General features: G+C 45.9%; 1 protein-coding gene and 1 long non-coding RNA gene across 2 annotated transcripts in view; one reads left to right on the top strand and one right to left on the bottom strand.

Moving 5' to 3' along the window:
* Positions 1-15,496, bottom strand: part of LOC140502778 (uncharacterized) — a 56,549-nt gene extending 41,053 nt beyond the window's left edge. Inside the window, 5 exon segments of the mRNA XM_072606776.1 lie at positions 3,679-3,774; positions 5,215-5,341; positions 13,956-14,188; positions 14,924-14,988; positions 15,372-15,496. Of these exon segments, the coding sequence (XP_072462877.1) occupies positions 3,679-3,774; positions 5,215-5,341; positions 13,956-13,988 (256 nt within the window). The 5' untranslated portion in view covers positions 13,989-14,188; positions 14,924-14,988; positions 15,372-15,496.
* Positions 2,594-15,469, top strand: LOC140502781 (uncharacterized). The gene is made up of 3 exons (XR_011966563.1): positions 2,594-2,882; positions 14,314-14,496; positions 15,385-15,469. It is a non-coding gene; the product is annotated as an uncharacterized lncRNA (long non-coding RNA).
* Positions 15,497-17,709: the final 2,213 nt, after the last annotated feature.

Here is a 17,709-nt window from a genome sequence, read left to right as displayed (position 1 = left end):
ATGGTGAGGAATGCACAGTGTTTGGGGACCATGCAGTGAATACCTCAAACTCTGCCTGCTTCTGACTATTGTCATTGCAACATATTGTTTCATTTTCTCGACTTGATATCAAATTGTTTCCAAACTTACCAGAAGGTTGGACACTTATGTGCAAAAAGTCACAGGCACGCCAAGACCGTTGGTGTCTGTCTATCACTGCACTGGAGTTGTCTTCTCCTTCTTGGTCTACCTTGCAATCACATTTCATCAAACCTGAAATCACCAGATGAAAGTCTTCCATGGCTTTATATTCATACAGCAGTGAGAGCAGGCTATTAGAAAACCATCATCACCAGGCATGTACATTGGAGTACATCATGGAACCATCATGGACCACCACAACTTTGCCACATCAACAGACCTTAAGATGCCACTTACTGAAATGGCAAGATTTGAACTTCTCACCTTTTCATGTTACTCATGTGAGTGGTTAGTAAAAAAAAAAAAAACTGAGGGAACATTTTTAATATATTTTGTTACAAGGTCAGAATACAACTGGTGGTGCGGTGGACAGAGTGCTGGGCCTTGAATCAGGACGACCTGAATTCTAATCCCACCTCAGACACTTGCTAGCCCTGTGACCCTGGGGAACTCACAGGACCTCTGTTTGCCTCAGTTTCTTTACCTGTAAAATGGACAAAATTATAGCATCTAAGGTTCAGATGAATACAAAATGAAACAATATTTCTACACTGCATGACACGTAGAAGCTGCTGCATAAATGTGACCTCTTACTTTCACTTCCCTGTGACTGCTTCCTCCCCCTTTTCTGTTCTCCTCCTTAAACCTGTATTATCCTCACTCCTTTTATTCCCTACTTTCCTTGTTAATGTATTTCCATTCCACAACACTCTGTCCCCTGTATCAGCATTTGTTTGTAAACTAGATTCTGAGCTGTGTGACAGCAGAGACTGTCTTTTGCCTTCCTTTGTTTCCTCATGGCTTGGCACAGTGACTAAAATAGAAGGCCCTTAATCAATGTTTATTGATTCCCTGCCTTGGCCCAGGGCTGTCAGCAGTCCCTAGCCTCTACATCTACTCCCTGCATTCTGGTCTCTTCCCTACTTGTTGAATGCATGTTCAGGCCTCAGTCCACTTTCTGTCTCTTTCTTGTACTCAATCATCTCTTGTAGTCACCTAATCCTGATGGAACCAGACCAGAACCAGTACTGAAGATTACAGAGGCTTCTTTCTAGGCTCCTGAAAGGTCTCCCACCAGGGGACACATGTGGGCCTCTAACTCCTTGTTCTTTAAACTGATTTGGTGGTCACCTCCAGGAACCTGGGCAATCATTCTCCAAGAATGGGGACAGGCATTAGCCACAGAGATTAGGAAAGGTACTTAGACTCATGACTTATAGAAAGTTTAGCCTTGGAAGACTCCTGAGTAAGACAGCAGCCATCTATCCATCTCCTCATATGCAGCCTGGTATACAGAGAGGAAATCATGAAACCAGGCTGCCAGATCCACTACCAATTTAGGCTACATGATCTTAGCTGGGCCCTCACTGGGGCAAGGCAATCCTGGGCCACCTCCCTAACTGATACCTTGTGCCACTTACCACAACAGCTTTTCCAGATCTTTTCATTCATCCCCAACCATCCATTATGGCTTGCTTCTGCCCCACTCCCAGACACTGAAAAAAAAAAACTAGACATTTGTCAAGGGCTATTTTGTCCTCCTCATCTCACATAAATCAGGTGTCTTCTTCTCCTTTTTCACCAAGAGATCACATGGAAACATCATTCTTCTGCTTAAGAAAGAAAATCCCCTTACACATGCAAATCATCTCGCTCTACCCCCTCATCTACCTCCATATATTCCTCCTCTACAATTTCCTTTTTTCACTCTATCCACACTAGTGACCTTCTCCCTATTACCACAAATAAAACGACTTCGTGCAAAACCTTAAAGCATTCTCACTTGATCTAAACATCCCCAAGAGATGGGGCCCAATATCTTTCTTCCATTTTATGGTCATTTCCATTTGGTGTCTCCAACTCCTTTCCCTGGCCCTCATTGAAACTTTTTTTTCTGTTTTCTCTTTTTTCTCTACCCCATCACACTGCCCAACACATGGCTACCATTAGACACAAAAAGGTACATTGATGTAAAATTACTCCAGATATATTTCCATTTATCAGTTCTTTCTATGCTGAGAGCATCTTTCTTTGTCTTTATAGCTCATCTGGGCATTTAGAAGAGTCAAAAGAAAAAAGAGAAACTCTCTGCATTCCATTGTCCAATTTTATTGTTTAAGTCAAATACATCTTGAAAAATTACCAATATTCTGGAAACTGCTAAAATTTAAAGGACATTTCTTAACCCTCATCCTTCCTGACTTCTCTCCAGGCTCTGACACTGTCAGGCTCCCCCTTCCTACATTTTAATGACATTACTCTCTCCTGGTTCTACTTCTACCATAACCGAAAGGAAACTCATTCTCTTTCCCCCAACCCTCCCAATCTTTTCCATTGCTAATACTACCCAAGGCTTCATTCCAACAGTCCAAGCTCCAAATGAAATGCCATGCACACCTAATCAGTTCTCACACATTCACACGCCTGATGCCCATGTTCAATCAGTTCCAAAGTTCTGCTGATTCCACCTTTGTGACATCATTCCATAGACACTGTTCTATCTCAGCGTGGTCACTTTCTTGGTTCAGACCACAGTTACCCCACACCTAACAGAGTGTCACAGGCTGCTGGTTGGCCTAACTGCCTCAATTCTCCCCTCAGTCCAGTCAATCCACCATCATGTTACCAAGTTCATGTTCCTTAAGAATTCACCTGACCATGTCACCATGTACTCAACAGCCTCTCATGGCTCCCCAGCCAAGGTATGAAATATAAATCCGTCTCCAGGGCTGTGAAAGCCCTTCATCACCTATTCCTCTTCTACTCTTCCAGTCTTCTTTCTCCCTTCTGTCCTTCCCTACCCCATATATGTTATAATCCATGTGTATGGTCCTCCTTTCTGTTTCAGGGACACCTCTGGACTCTGTGGGGGTTTTTCTGCCATTCCAGATGCCTACAATGTTCTCACTGGCTTCCCTGAATCCCCAGTTAGAGCTGACCTCCCACAAGAAGCCTTTCCCTGTCCTCCTGAAATTTAGGGCCTTCCCTCTCTTTACTAGCCCAATTCATCCTGTCCATATTGAGTTCCTACATAGCTGTTGGAATGTTCTCTGCACCACCAGACTGTGTGCTCCATGGAGCAGGGAAAGTCCCTTGAATTGATTGATGTGCTTGGTGCTTTGTACTGGGTCTGGAACAGAGTGGACACTTAGAAGCTGGTTGACTTGAAGGTGTAGGAAAGAGCTCATATAGGAGAGCTTAAACCCTTTTATACTTTCAGGAGAATCCCATGCCCCCAAATGCCAAACAATTCCTTTTTTTGGGGGGATCACAGATTTATCCCTGGAAGGAAGATGAAAGGCCATGGAGTCCAAATACCTCTCATTAAGGATGGAGAAACTGAGGTTTAGTGGTTCAGTGACTGATCTATGAAGACACTGCCGAGAAACATCTAAAAAATTTGGTCTTCCTTCCCCCACATTGAGCACCTGCCTCACCACAAGGCATAACAGTCTCTTGTAACCCCAGCTCCCATATACCTGCTTTCACCTCACTCACCTGTACAACAGCCCCCCAAACCTTCTTGCGCCAGCATCCATGGTGCTTCCCTTTGCTCAAAATAAGAGATGATGTCTTCTCTGGGAACTGGAAACCCTGGGCATGAGGAGTCAGGAACAAGCATGGAGAGAAAGTTGTCATTCAGTTCTCTTTAGGGAAAGGCGTTCAGACCCACAGCTGCTCCACTCCATTATGTTCACACACATGAACCTCTACTCATCCATTAGTGCTTGTAATGTAAGGAACCCAAAACAGCCTGTGTTACATTATCCTGTTGCACAGCCTGTTCTGAGAAAGAGCCACACCTCATCTTCCCATGCTTTCAAGTCCCACTCTTGTAGAAACTCCTCATTCCAAATTGGGCTAAAAAGGCTTATTATGCAAAACCAGACTAGAGTCCCAGAACAGGAAACTATATAAGCCAGTTTTTGCCCTTTCCCCCTCTCCTGTTCCCCACTCCCTGAAACCTATAGAAACCTTGTGTACTGCTCATTTGAGGCATCTTGGCCTGTTTAGCTGAGAGTCTCCTGCTTGCAAACTGAATAAATCTTAGTTGGTCTAAATTCTACTTCTCAGACAGTCTTTTATTCCTGGCAAAGCCAGGGACATGTAAGCAAGGACCCCAGGGTGGTTCCCAGGACTCCTGAAGGATGGTCTCATAGCATTTCTTTTCTGAGCTTTGGGGAAAAGTGGGGGAGAAGGCCATGGAACCAGCTTGGAATAACAAAATTTGGTTTTGGTGAAGCTTCTTTATGGAAGGACGGCCTCATGGCATGCTTTCCATTGTCTAGAATGAGAGGCAGCTGATGGTGCAATGGAGAGAGCCCTGGGCCTAGAGTGAGGTATGCCAGAGTCTAAATTCAGCCTCACACAGTTATTAGCTGTGTGCCACAGAACAAATCATTTCATCTTCATTTGCCTCAGTTTCCTCAAGTGTCAAATGGGTAGAATAATATCACCTAATTTGGAAGGTTATTGTGAGGATGAAGTGATATAACATTGTAAAGAAAGCCCTGGGCCCAGCACCTGGTACACAGTAGGTGGAAATAAATGTTTCTTCCCTCCCTTTATTTCCCACCATCTCTGCTGGAATTTGAGGGCAACAGGAAGGAGGATTCAGGGCAAATGCTAAAGGAGGGACAAGTAGAAGCCATGACTGAAGCTTGTTAAAAGGAGAATATTCTGGATCCTCAACCCATCCCAGAGGCCAGGCTTGTAAGGAGAAGCCACCTGAGCAGCTTTCAAAGACTTGGCAGACCCAATTCCCATCCAGGTGGAGGTCAGACTGAATGACCCAGAGGTTGGCTCCATGTCTCAGTCCTTGCACACTAATTTGAAGCTACCTAAATATGGGAAGCATCAGGAGCATTAAGGAAACACTCAGGTTCCTTTCCCACAATGCAAAGACTTTCTAGTGGAAACACCAGGCAGCGGCACAGGAGATCAACACTTCTCTCTAATAACTGATAAATGCTCCAAACCCTGTACACATTCCTTTGATGGCAGACTCAGTGTTACCAGAGGAAGTGTCCTTACCCAGGAAGAGCAGGTTCCAGGCATTCTCCAGCATGACCCTCTTGTACAGCTCCTTCTGAGCATGGTCCAAGAGGCCCCACTCCTCCTTGGTGAAGTCCACAGCCACGTCCTTGAATGTCACCAACCCCTAAATCATTAAACATCATCGGATGTAGAGCTGAATTCACAAAGCTGAAGTGCAGAGAAGGGATTTGCCCAAAGGTCAGACTCTTTATGAGAGTCAGAGTCAACCCCTAAAACCACATTCTTTAAGAGCCTAATGGAATTTTTAGAAAGGCATTTCCATGATCATTTGGAATAAAACAGAGAAATATTTTCTTCTGAAATACATCTCCCTGTGGAATCCGGGAGAAAGTTTGTGTTCCATCTGTGAGGTTGGTGGAAGTATGGAGGAGCATGAGAGAGGGGATAGGAAATATCTTCTTTATCAAAAGTGATATGTTTAGCCATGGTAAACTCTAGAACTTATTTCCTTTCATATTGAATGGAGTTATAGAAAGTTGTACTTTAATCCAAAGAACACAGAGACCAAAGCAGAGAACTTATGGATCAGAGGAAGGGGAAGCCAGAGACCAAATTCGTATATTATATATATACATAAATATATCTATATACACATATGCCTATGAATGCATGACAATACTTTATATACCAAATAGACATGTACAAGATGATTTGCATGTTGTCTCCTCCATGGGAATGTGAGCTCCTTAGGATTAGGAAATGGATTTTACCTTTTGTGAAAAATGAATATTTTATTTACAATGCAAGGAACAACATGAGCATTTCTATAAGAGCAAAATGTAAGAAATTATCATACATGAAATTGCAAATCTACCATGTACAACTTGACATTCCTCAAATAATATAATGGTTATCAGGTAAATTTCTTTTGTTTCTCCTCTCCCTCTACAACCCTAGAGATGGCTACCATGTATATAAATGTCTGCCTGTATGTATATGTATATGTGCATACACACACATACATGTGTGTAAAAATTTTCCATATTTCTACTATTTGTCAGTTCTTTATCTGGATGCAGATAGTGTCACTGTTTACATTTCCTTTATTTTTATTTGGTGCCTTTAGAATAGTCAAAATGACTTATTTGCTCCAACTCTTCTGACACTATGTTGCTGTTACTGTATATGATATTTTCCTGTTCCTGCTCACTTTGCTTTTAACCACTTTGTGCAAGTCTTTCTATCCATTTCTAACATCATTAATTCCGTCCTTTCTTCCATCACAACCACGGAGCACAACCTCTTCAGCCTGTCCCAAAATGATGGGGATCACTGCAACGTCCAGGGCTTTGTCACCACAAAGACAGTTGCTATAAACATCCCACTCACATTAAAAGTTATAAACATTATCTGTGAATTTCTTTCCAGTCTTATTTTTACTCACGATGTTCTTTCTCAGGGTCTCTTTTCACTCTATCCCTTTGATTTTATCTTCTCCCCCACCCAGTTACTGCTCCAATTCACCAATGCCTCCAAGAATACCCTGATCCTCTCCTCCAATGTGAATCCACAGAGCCTGAAAATGTGCCCCCATGTTCTCCCTGACTTTCCTAAATCCCAGTCCTCACACCCTCTGAAAACTCCCTCCCTGAACCTGTTCTCCAATTTTCTCCTCTCCCTACATGCTCAGAAGATTCTACCCACTTTCACATGTACATGTTGGTTCTTTTTCAACTCAGATGAAAGGAAGGCCCCAATATCATCATCCCTCCATCCCGACTTGCTTCCTCTCTCTGGGTTCTTCTTTTCATGCTCCCTCTTTCCAATATCACTTCTCCCTTTTGACTTTTCCTGCCCAGTTTTTTTCTCATTACCCCATCATGCACAATTCAGGCACCATCTTTATTTCAAATTACATTGATGACATGATGACAGTTCTAAGCATACTGTTAACTCTTCCATACATAAACAATAAGCAAACAGTTTGACCTTAATGGGGGCCTTATAAGCAATCTTTAATTTAATGTTTTCCTTATACTTCCTCTGGATCTTTTATATCCAATTTTCCAATGAGTTCTGCTCTGTTTGATCCAAACCTGAAGGTCTACAATTCATCAAACAGCCATTTTTATTTTCATCCAGGATTACACTCACTTTGCTGGTACATTATTTTTGGATGCAATCATAATTCTTCTGTTCTTTGAAATGTCATGTCCCAGGACCTTCTGTCTGTTAGAGTGGAATCTGCTGGTTCTTGGGAAATCCTCACTAGATTTCCACAGGATTGGAATGATTTTTTTCTCATTGCTTTCAATATTTTCTCCTGAACCTGGGAACTTTGAGACTTGGCTATGACATTCATGTAAGTTTTTCTCCATTATATCATATTATATTTCTGCTATTATTATATGCTTTAATCCTTACAAATACCCTGATACTTGGAAGTGGTCACCTGTTTCCAAGTTACTATATGTACAGCATGTGTGTGGTCAAAGAGCTTGAAATCTGATGGTCTTCCATTTCATTTTCTTTTATCTGTATTACAAGTGTAGGATTTACTTTATCAAAGACAATTGGCCAGGACTTATGAAAATGGAAAAAAGACACTTCAATTTTAGAATTCACAGATCATCTCCAGAACAAAAACCAGTGCATGCATTCAGGGAAGATGGCAGCATGGGTCAGGAATTTCTAGGCTCTCTGGATTTCCTCCACAGACAGAAAATTACCATAAAATGAAAATAGAGAAGCAAAAACAAAGGGGTAAAGCAGCTGGAGGACAACTTGAGAGGACCTCAGAGAAGACTCTGGGGGCTGAGGGCAGTGTAGACATTTCAAGGCCAACTCCACTGCACTACCAAACAGTAGTCCCAGAGGGAAGCAGATCAGGCCTCTAGAACTTTCACCTCCAGAATCTGAACTCAAAAAATTTTACCTATGGAAAAGCAGATGTTGAATGAGGGAAGACAGATGGACCCTGTGATGTCTGTAGCAGGCAAGCCTGGCAGTGCTGCCCACACATAATCCTGGGCTGTGGCTGTGGGCAAGGAGGAATGACCAATGTCCAGTGAGTGTGGTACCACAGGAAGAAGGAACATTTTCAGGACAGTGTGACTTGGGCTCCAGGCGGGTGGAAGGGAGGAATCCCAGAGGCTGAGCCTCCAGAGAGAATGCAGAACATAAGAGTAAGGAGGACCTGAGACCTAGTAGCCACTAAATTTGGATTAAAACTTGATTGTAGTCAAAGGAAGCTGATTAAAAAAAATAAGAGAAATGAAACATAAAAATGAGGAGGGAAAGGAAGAAGAACCTGATCACTGATGACTCCTTGGGTATAAAAGAAAGTCTGGATGACATTCAGAAGAAGATGTCAAGTGGGTGACAGACCAAAAAGAAATCTTGGAGGAACTGAAAAAGGAGTTAAAAAATCAAAGAAGAGAGAATGAGGAAAAATAGGAGAAAATCAACAGAACTCAAGAAAATTGTAATAAATAAATTCTAAGTCAAGTCAAACAGAATGAGGAAAAAAAAAAAAAAGAAAATCAAGTAGATTGTGGAAAAGAAAGTCAAGCAATTGGAACAAGACATATAAAACTGTAAGGAAGAAAATAAAGAGGATTTCCAAAACCAAATGTAAGACAATGAGTAAAAATTGGAAAAAAAAAGAAAGTCATTCAAGAAAATTATGAAAAGAAATATAACCAATTAGAAAAAGGGATACGAATTCCAAAAGAAGAAACTAACTCCTTGAAAACTGGTATTTGCCAAGTAGAGTTGAATGATGTGATAAGACACTAAGACATAATAAAAGCAGAAAAAAGAGAAAAGAATCTGAAACATGTCCTTAGGAAAACAACTGATCTGGAGAACAGATGAAGGAGAGACAATGTCTGAACTTCCAGGCTACGTTAAAGTTATGGTCAAAAGAAGAATCTCAGTACGGTTTTACAAGAAGTTATTAAGGACAATTGCCCTGAAGTTCTACAACAAGAAGGGAAAGTGGAGATGGAAAGAATCCACTGATCACACCCAAAAGGATCATGGGAAGAAAATTCACAGGCATGTCAGAGCTCAGATTCCAAATTCCCAGGTTAAAAAGAAAAGATAATCAGGGAAAAAATTTCTTTAAGATTTATCATCAGTAAATGCTTTGATTTGTATACCTATCTTATAGACCCAGGGTCTCAAAAGATGTTCTCTGTGTAAAGGGCTCAAGAGGGAAAAAAGTTTAAGAAGCCCTGTTCCAGAACACTCTGGAACCCAGGATGCTGTAGGTGACTGATCCTGCAGATGGGAGTTTAACAACATCGGGGGAAAGTGGATATTCCAAAAAGAAGAGGAGAAGGAAACATTTCTGGAAAGAAAACCAGAAAGGAAGAGATTATTTGCTTCTTAATGCCCCACACTAAAGAAACGCAGGAGCAGTAAACAAATGTGGACTAGAACAGACAGATCAGGAAAATATTCCTTTCTGAAAGTACACAGGCACGCAGGGAGGAAGGAGAAACCCTGCGGGAGGTTAGAGTGCAGAGGATGGTAGGAGGTATCATGGACAGAGCCTTCTGACATCCTGCCTGCAGGAGAAGGTCCACTGGTGGCCCTACAGGACAACCAGGGGACATACAGGAAAGGGTGGAGGAGGAGACAGCCCAGGGAGAAGAGAGTGATGTGACAAGGTCTCCTCAAGGACTAGAAATGGTCAATCCATTTCCATAGACATTTATAAAGCACCTATCATGTGCCAGGCACAATGATAAACACTGGGGGTAGAAAAAGAGGCAGAAGGGAGTCCCTGCCCTCAAGGAGGTCAGCATCTAATGTGCGAGACACCAAGCAAACCAATATATCCAAAGGAAGCAAGGCTGGGACAAACAGGCCGGGACTGGAAGAGGGAAGGAGAAAGGATGAAGAGGGTTAGGGAAGGCTTCCTGGGGCTTTGTAGTTGTTGGAGGGGACTTAAAGGAAGACAGTGAGGTCAGTAGTCTGAACTGGGGAGGGAGAAGATTCCAGGCTTGGGGAAAGCCATTGAAAGCGCCTAGAGCTGAGAGAAGGCACGAGGGTAGGGCCACTGGAGTAAGGGTATATGTTGGGGCAGGATGGGTTATAAAGGGCTTTGACTGGTAGTGAGAGTATTTTCTGTTTGATCCTGGAGGCAATAAATAGGGAACTGCGGGAATCTGTTTGGGAGGGCAATGACCTGATCACAGCTGCACTGCAGGAAATGATTAGGGGCTGAATGAGGAATGGCTTGGAGGTGGCAGAGCTATGAGAGGGGCAGACCCACCAGTAGGCTATCCCAATAGACCAGGCATGAGGCAATGGAGGCGTCCATTAGAACGGTGGTAGGGAGAGGAGAGAAAGGGCAGAGTCTAGAGATGATGCCAAGGTGAAACTAATAGGCCTTTGCACCATACTGGATAAGTGGGTGAAGAGATACAAAAGAGGCTGGGATGACTCTGACAGAAAACTGTTTACAAAATGACAAAAATACCAGATATAACGTGGGTTGCCCCTCCCTTAAATGATCCCTGTAATGCCAGCATTTCAGTCCTGTCCTTACCTTCGGGCTCTTAAGACATTTACTTTGGATCAGGTTGAGCTGAACCACACATTAAGGTGACCCCTCTCCAGGGACACTGCCTTGTGGGGAGCCCAGCCCAAGCTAGATCTCAGCTTCTAGTGTCCTTCCTCCCTGACACTGGGATTCATGGCAGGAAGGGCAGAGCAGCTGGAATGAGGTGGCTGCCAAGGGCCCTTGGCGTCTCAGGACCAGGGCTTGCTATCTCATACTGCCTCCTCCCTCTGTTCTCCTAAAACTATAAAAACTTTTTGATGGGTATATTTGGTGGGGAAACATACCTGGCATCCCCAGGATGGTAGGTTTGCTACCCTGTTATCTCAGTGTAAGGTGTTTTATTCCTCAACTCATTCCTTTGCTTTATTTCAGGACTTGACAACTACTAGGTGATGATGGAAAGATAGTGTTGCCTTCTACAGTAATAGGGAAACTAGGAGTGTGTGTGTGTGTGTGTGTGTGTGTGTGTGTGTGTGTGTGTGTGTGTGTGTGTGATGTCTGGGGTAGAAGTAACAAGCTCTGTGTTGAATACATTGAGTTTAAGATATCTAAGGGCCATCCAGTTGGAGATATATGGTAGGCAACTAGGGATACAAGACTGGAAGTCAGCAGAGAGACTGGGGCAGGAAAGGTTCTTGTGAGAGTCATCAGCACAGAGATAGTGATGACGTTGATGGGAGCTGATGAAATCACCAAGGAAAGTAGTACAGAGGGAAAAGAGGAGAGGACCAAGGCTGGACCCCCAAGGGACCCCTATGGTCAGAGGGTTTGAGCCCAGGAAGACCCAGAGGAGACAGAAAAGAAGTAGTCAGATAGGATAGAGGAAAACCAGGAGACAGTGGGATCCTAAAAGCCTGGAAGAAAGAGAAGATCAAGGAGGATAAAGTGTCCAACAGCATCAGAGGCTGGAGGGAGGTCAAGGAGAAGGAGGGTGGAGAAGGTCACGTGACCTCTTTGATTTTAAATAGAGAAGAGCACAGGAGAGGAGGTGAGGGGGAGGGGAAAGTGGAGAAAGAAAGGAGATCTGGCTGTGAAGGTGAGAGGGGAAAAGGTGTGTCCCACCTAGGGGAGAGGAGAGCATGGTCCAATGCAAACTGCCCTAGTCCAGATTGGGCCCAGAAAGAATGTGCTGGGGCAGCTTCTGGACCTCTCAGCCCACACATGATACAGGGTCCAGTCACTATTTAGAATGAGATTACAGGGGTCCCTCTGCTGGCTCTGGGGGCTGGACCTGTGGTTTTGACCATGCTCTAATCTGGGTGCCAGGCCTGCTTGACAATCTCAGTATGAGGAGGAGCACACCACAGCTTGGGACCCCTTGCGGGGGAACCCTCCTCACAGTTCCAGGGCAGAAAGGAATGCTTGTGGTCACTCCCAGATAAGAGCACAGGCCAGGAGAGAAGTCAGCCCACCCCTCCTTAGTTCCTACCACCTTTCAGCAGAACTGAAAACTTGCAGTGTGTTGGGGTTGGAAGCTCAATTCCGTGTGGACAGTCTCGGGTGGGTAAAGGTGGGAACTTCTAAATCTTAGAGCTCTCACGAGACCCCCCCAGGAAACGGCTGGGAATCGAGGTGAACCGAGCTATCTCCTGTATTTCCGCCTCTTCCCGTGAGAAACGTGATGGGAGAGAGATCTCCCCACCCTCGAGATTGTCCCAGATTGGAGCACACCTAGCTACCTAACAGCATGGTATTTAGATGCAAACTATGCTGCTGGAGAGTTAAGTAGGATCAGGGAAGCCTGAAAGCTCTCTTAGCACGTGAGGAGCCAAAGAGGACACAAGGCTCCGCTTTTCTTCTTCTCCTTCTCTCCCCTCCCCCTCTCTCCCCACTTGTACTTCTACTTCCAATCTCTTATTGTAAGATCTTTGCCTCCTTGGGAGATTCTTCTATCCCTCCTAAGGAAGAATCCCCTGCACTTCTAACTAGACCCTGAAATAAAGCTCGACCCTTGTTCGACTCTGGAACGTCCTTTCTCTCATACGAGCATCCGGTTTGGCCAACCGAAGACCTCGGGAGGTGAGGTAAGAAGACTCGGGTAGCCCACAGGCCTCTAGGCCGGGCAGCAGTGAGCCCTCCACGCTGAAAGCAAAGCCCAACTTCAGTAGAGTTAAAAGGGAAGGAATCAGCTGGAAAAATGAGCAAATAACAGAAAAAAAAATTCTGAGTATAGAAAGTTACTGTGGTGACAAGGAAGATCAAAGCACACCGAGAGGACAACCGAGTCACAACCCAACATCCAAAGCCTTCAAGACAAATGTGTACTGGCCTCAGGGCACAGAAGAGCTGAAAAGGGGTTTGAAAAATCAATTAGGAGAGGGAGAGAAAAAGATGGGAAAAGAAATAAGGGATGGCAGACAATCATTAAAAGAGGCAACAGCTTAGCAAGGGAGGCACAAAAAATACTGAAGAAAAGAGCTTCTTAAAAGGTAGAATTTGCCAGATGGAAAGTTGGGACAAAAGTTCAGTGAAGAAAATAATCCTTAAAAATCAGAATTGAGCAAGTTGAAGCTAGAGACTCCAGGAAACATCAAGAAACAATCAAACAAAATTTAAAAAAAGGAAAAGAAAAATGTCAGGCAATGCGAAATGCCTTGCCAATGGCTCTCTCCCATGACTGCAAAGTTCTCAGCCCCAACCCTAACCCAAACCCTACATGCCTGCTCTGGGCTTCCTTAAAGGCTCAGCTAAAATGGCACTTTCTGAAAAAAATGATTTTCCTGGTCCCCCAAATTGCTGGAGCCTTCCCTCTCAGAGTTAACACCACTTCATACAGTGCAAAGCTTGCTTGTACACAGCTGCTGAGTTGTTGGAGCAGCTAGATGGAACTAGGGATAGAATGCTGACCCTGGACTCAGGAGATCCTGAGCTGAAATCTTGCCTCACACATTAGCGGTGTGACCCTAGATGAGTCATTTAACCCTGCTTGTCCCAGTTTCTGCATCTGTAAAATGAGCTGGAGAAGGAAATGGCAAACCACTCCACTGACCTTGCTAAGAAAACTCCCCAACCAAAGTGCCAATGAATCAGTTTTACTAAAAGCAGCAGAGAGCAGGGCAGTGTTGTTAATACCTTATTCAATTTTATGCCTACATCTGTAAAGAAATGCTCCATGAGGACCATACTGGCAGCTTCATAGACCATGGTGTATGTCTCTGGCAATAGCTTCTTGGGCTGACGTCTGGGCACAGATTGCACTCACCTGGGGAGGGTGGCTGTGTCTCCCAGGGGCCATTCCCTCTGGGTACAGACTCCTTGCTGGGGCCAGGCCTGGGTCCTGTGCAGACTGAGCTGGGCAGGGAGAAGGATCCCAGAGGGGGAGAGGTCTTCCTCTTCACTTCCTACACACCAGGCTGGCCTACAGGGATTCACAAGAGTGATGCCCCACAGCAGTCACAAAGGCCCTGGCACCATCCTCAGGGGAGAGACTCCACTCTACAGAGAAAAGGAAGAAGAAGGGAGGGTCAGGGTTGGAAATGGAGATGGTCTGACAAGGAAGACTACTGCCCTCCCTCTCTTACTCCTTGTCTCCTTTCCCCCTTCCCTCTATCCTCCCACAGAGACCCAGGACACAGAGGCAGCTTGGGATCCCAGATGAGATGAGAAAAGTCAGAGGTTCAGTGGCACCTCAGGCAGAGCTCCCCCTCCACATGGTCGTCTGCCTGCCCTGCATTCCCTCTGCCTGACTCACACACATGTTATCTAGACTACAGACTGACTGCTTGATCTAGGAGAGAGGGAAGGTAGGGGAGGTTGAGGAGGTGGAGGGCTCTTGAATGATTAGGGGAAGCCTGAGGCTGGGAGACAAAATACAGTCCGGGATTCAGCCCCCTGGCATGGGACCTGAGGCAGGGCAGCAGGAGGCATGGGGAAGGGGAGCAGGGGTAAGGTCTGGGAGGCAAGACCATCTAACATAGCTCATGGAGGGAGGTCAAGGACACTAGAGGGACAGAAAGGATCCAGGGGGACACTGAGCCTGGGGAAGCAAGATGACTGTGTCCTGGGGTCTCATGGGAGTTGGGGAGAACTGTTGGGATACTCTGGTAGAGCTTAGGCTTGGAATCCCTAAAGAGAGACTGGAGAGAGGGAGCCACATGCCTGGGTTCTGACAAGGAAGCAGCCCCAGAGCCATGGGTGCAGAGAAAGGGGGCCAGGAAAGAGCTTTTGTACCTGTGTCCAGGCCTGGGTATGTAGGAAAGAAGGTTGGATTCTTGGATCTCCAAAGGGGGCTGGATCTGAAGGTAAGAGAAGGGAATTTCTAACCACGTGGTTAGAGATTAGGGGACTGGGAGACAGAACATGAGGGTGGATAGGAGGCTGAAATCAGGACTCCCAGAATCCTATGGGCAAAGTCTACAGTCTGGAAAAGTGTTATCCAATGGTAAATCTTGGGAAGGTGAGGCAGGAATTTAAGAAGTGATGGGGAGTCTGGGACAGTTGTAGGGACAGGGAGCTCATCAAGAATCCAGACTTGGGGGGAAGGTGTGCTCCTGGCAGGCCTGGAGGACACTCACCATGAAGTCTGATGAGGAGAAGGAGACTGAATTGCATTGGCAACAGGGGAAGCCAGGAAATGGGGAAGTGGGGGAGGAGGCGCCATGCTCTGGCTCAGCCCTACCTGGGACCCGCAGGCACAGAGCTGGCGTCCGGAAAGCAGAGCGATCTCAGCACCACAGGAAAGGAGAGCGATCTCAACTGCAAGAGGAAGGCACAGGAATCCTGGCTCCGGGGAAGGCAGAGAGAGCACAGAGCCAAGCAAAGGAAGAGATCTGAAGTGGAGGGAGAGCCGAGCATTCTGGGCTCAGACACTTCCTGCTCCTGTCCAGCCCACTCTGGGAGGGTCCCCTCATCCCCAGCAGCCCCGCCCCCTCCAACCCTCCAGCCCCCCAGTGACGGCTGAGCCCATTCTTCCAATCACACCCAGGGCTAGGGCTCAGAGATCCTGCCTGCCTCCCCTCCCTAAGCCCTGCCCCGCATCCCATGCAATGCCTTCTCCAGTGCCGTGATCCCTTCTCTGCCCTAAACTCCACCCAGGCCTCCAAACTCCACCCCGCTATGACCAAACTGCACCTGCCCCACCAACATCCGTTAGAGCTCCTCCTCTCGGTGTCTCCACCCCCTCCCCTCCCCCTCCCTCAACTCACCCCCTCCTCCCCTGAGAAGAAAGACTGGCAGGATAAAACTGGCACCAGACTCCCTGAAAGTAATACTGCATCTACAGAGGGAGGAGGAGGCAGAGAGGGCAGGCTTGGAAAGGAAGATGCTCTGAACAGGAGGGCTCCTTCCCTCCCTCTGCTCCTTCTCTTCTGTCCGCCTCCCTTCCCCATCCTTCTGTAGAGACCCAAGAGGCACAGGGGACTTGGGGATCCTAGATGGGAAGAGACCAGTCAGAGCCTCAGTGAACCCTGAGTCAGAGCTGTCCCTCCACCTAGTACCCTGCCCTCCCTGCGTGGAGAACCGAGGGTGAACCACATTGTGTAAGGGGGAGTGGCTGCCCCACTGGGGACCAACTGGCCAGTCCCAGTTAGACTATGATGCTATTTCCTTCCTTCCTTCCCTTCCTTCCTTCCTTCCTTCCTTCCTTCCTTCCTTCCTTCCTTCCTTCCTTCCTTCCTTCCTTCCTTCCCTGATGGGGACTCATATCCTGACTACAAGTGTTCTGTCCAGAGGAATATAAATTTTAATTGATTAAACCAGCCTTCAGTCTCTAAATGGATACTGCCTCAGACAAACTGAGACCTGGGAAAGACTTTAGCTTAAAAAATCAAGGACTCTCACTTCTTTCAGGACCATCAACAGTTGTCCAATTTAGGGAGGTTTCTCCTAGACCCAAGAGCCCCCCAGTGCCTAGCCCCAGAAGCCCCAGGATGAGCCCTTTCCTACATTATCACCCTACATCAGGACCTCAGGACCCAGCTTGCCTCTCCTTCACAAGTCCTGCCTTCCATGTAACTAGGACATTGTTGTCCAGTAGCTTTGGCCCTGTGCAGCACTTCTCTGACCCCACTTGGGGTTTTCTTGGCAAAGACACTGGAATGATTTGCATTTTCTTCTGTAGCTCATTTGAGAGATGAGAAAGCTGAGGCAAATAAGGTTGAGTGACTTAGCCAGGGTCACCCAGCCAGAAGGTTCCTGAGGCCTGATCTGAACTCTGGAAGAGTTTTAGACCCACTAGGCCACCTAATCACCCACTAGGAGCTTTACTAATGCTAATTAAATAACTGACTCAAAAAGAAGTGGTTGGGTTTTATTGCAAATACTAAATGCCTTTGATCACTTTAATACTTTAAAGTCTTTCTTTTTTTTCTTAAAAATCATCTTTTCTCTACCCTTTCTACCTAAAGCACTGCCTGATTATAATCCAGTCTCTTGGACACTCACAGATCTCAGGAGAACATCTACATAATATGTGTGTCCATGTGTTTGTTGCGTGCGTGTGTGTGTGTATGTGCCTTATTCAGAATGTCACTAACAAGGACCCTGATGATTCTGTCAACAGAATCAAATGAGCTAAAATGTACAAGGTGCCTGGCACACAGTAGGTACATATAACCATCCCCAACTGCTTTCCTGTCTTCTTACACCTCACTCCTCCCTTCTTCCTCCTCCTGATCTCTGACCCAGGGACACTGGCCTCCTGGATGAGGTTTCACCAAGACCTGATCTCCTGACTCTGCTATCCCCCATGTAGGAAATGTTCTCCCTCTCTTGACAGGGTGTCTTTAGCCCCACCCCTTGCTTTTGGTTTTACAGCTGTTCAAGGAGGACTACCACTTCTGGTGTGAGGCCTTGCTGAGTCGTTTTCCAACTCCTTGGGTGTCTTCCTGTCACACAACTCTCCCATGTGGCCCCAAGAAGCTGTAGCATGCCCAGTGTCCATACGTGGTAAACTCCTTCTTGCTGAACCAGTTTTGAGGGTATTGAAAGGCCAGAAACCCATGGGTGAGGGAGGGGCT

The sequence above is a fragment of the Notamacropus eugenii genome, chromosome 4, assembly GCF_028372415.1.
Source record: "Notamacropus eugenii isolate mMacEug1 chromosome 4, mMacEug1.pri_v2, whole genome shotgun sequence".
In the NCBI taxonomy this organism is placed as follows: domain Eukaryota; kingdom Metazoa; phylum Chordata; class Mammalia; order Diprotodontia; family Macropodidae; genus Notamacropus; species Notamacropus eugenii.
Note: the sequence above shows the minus strand (reverse complement) of the source record. Positions and strands in the feature narration are given on the sequence as shown.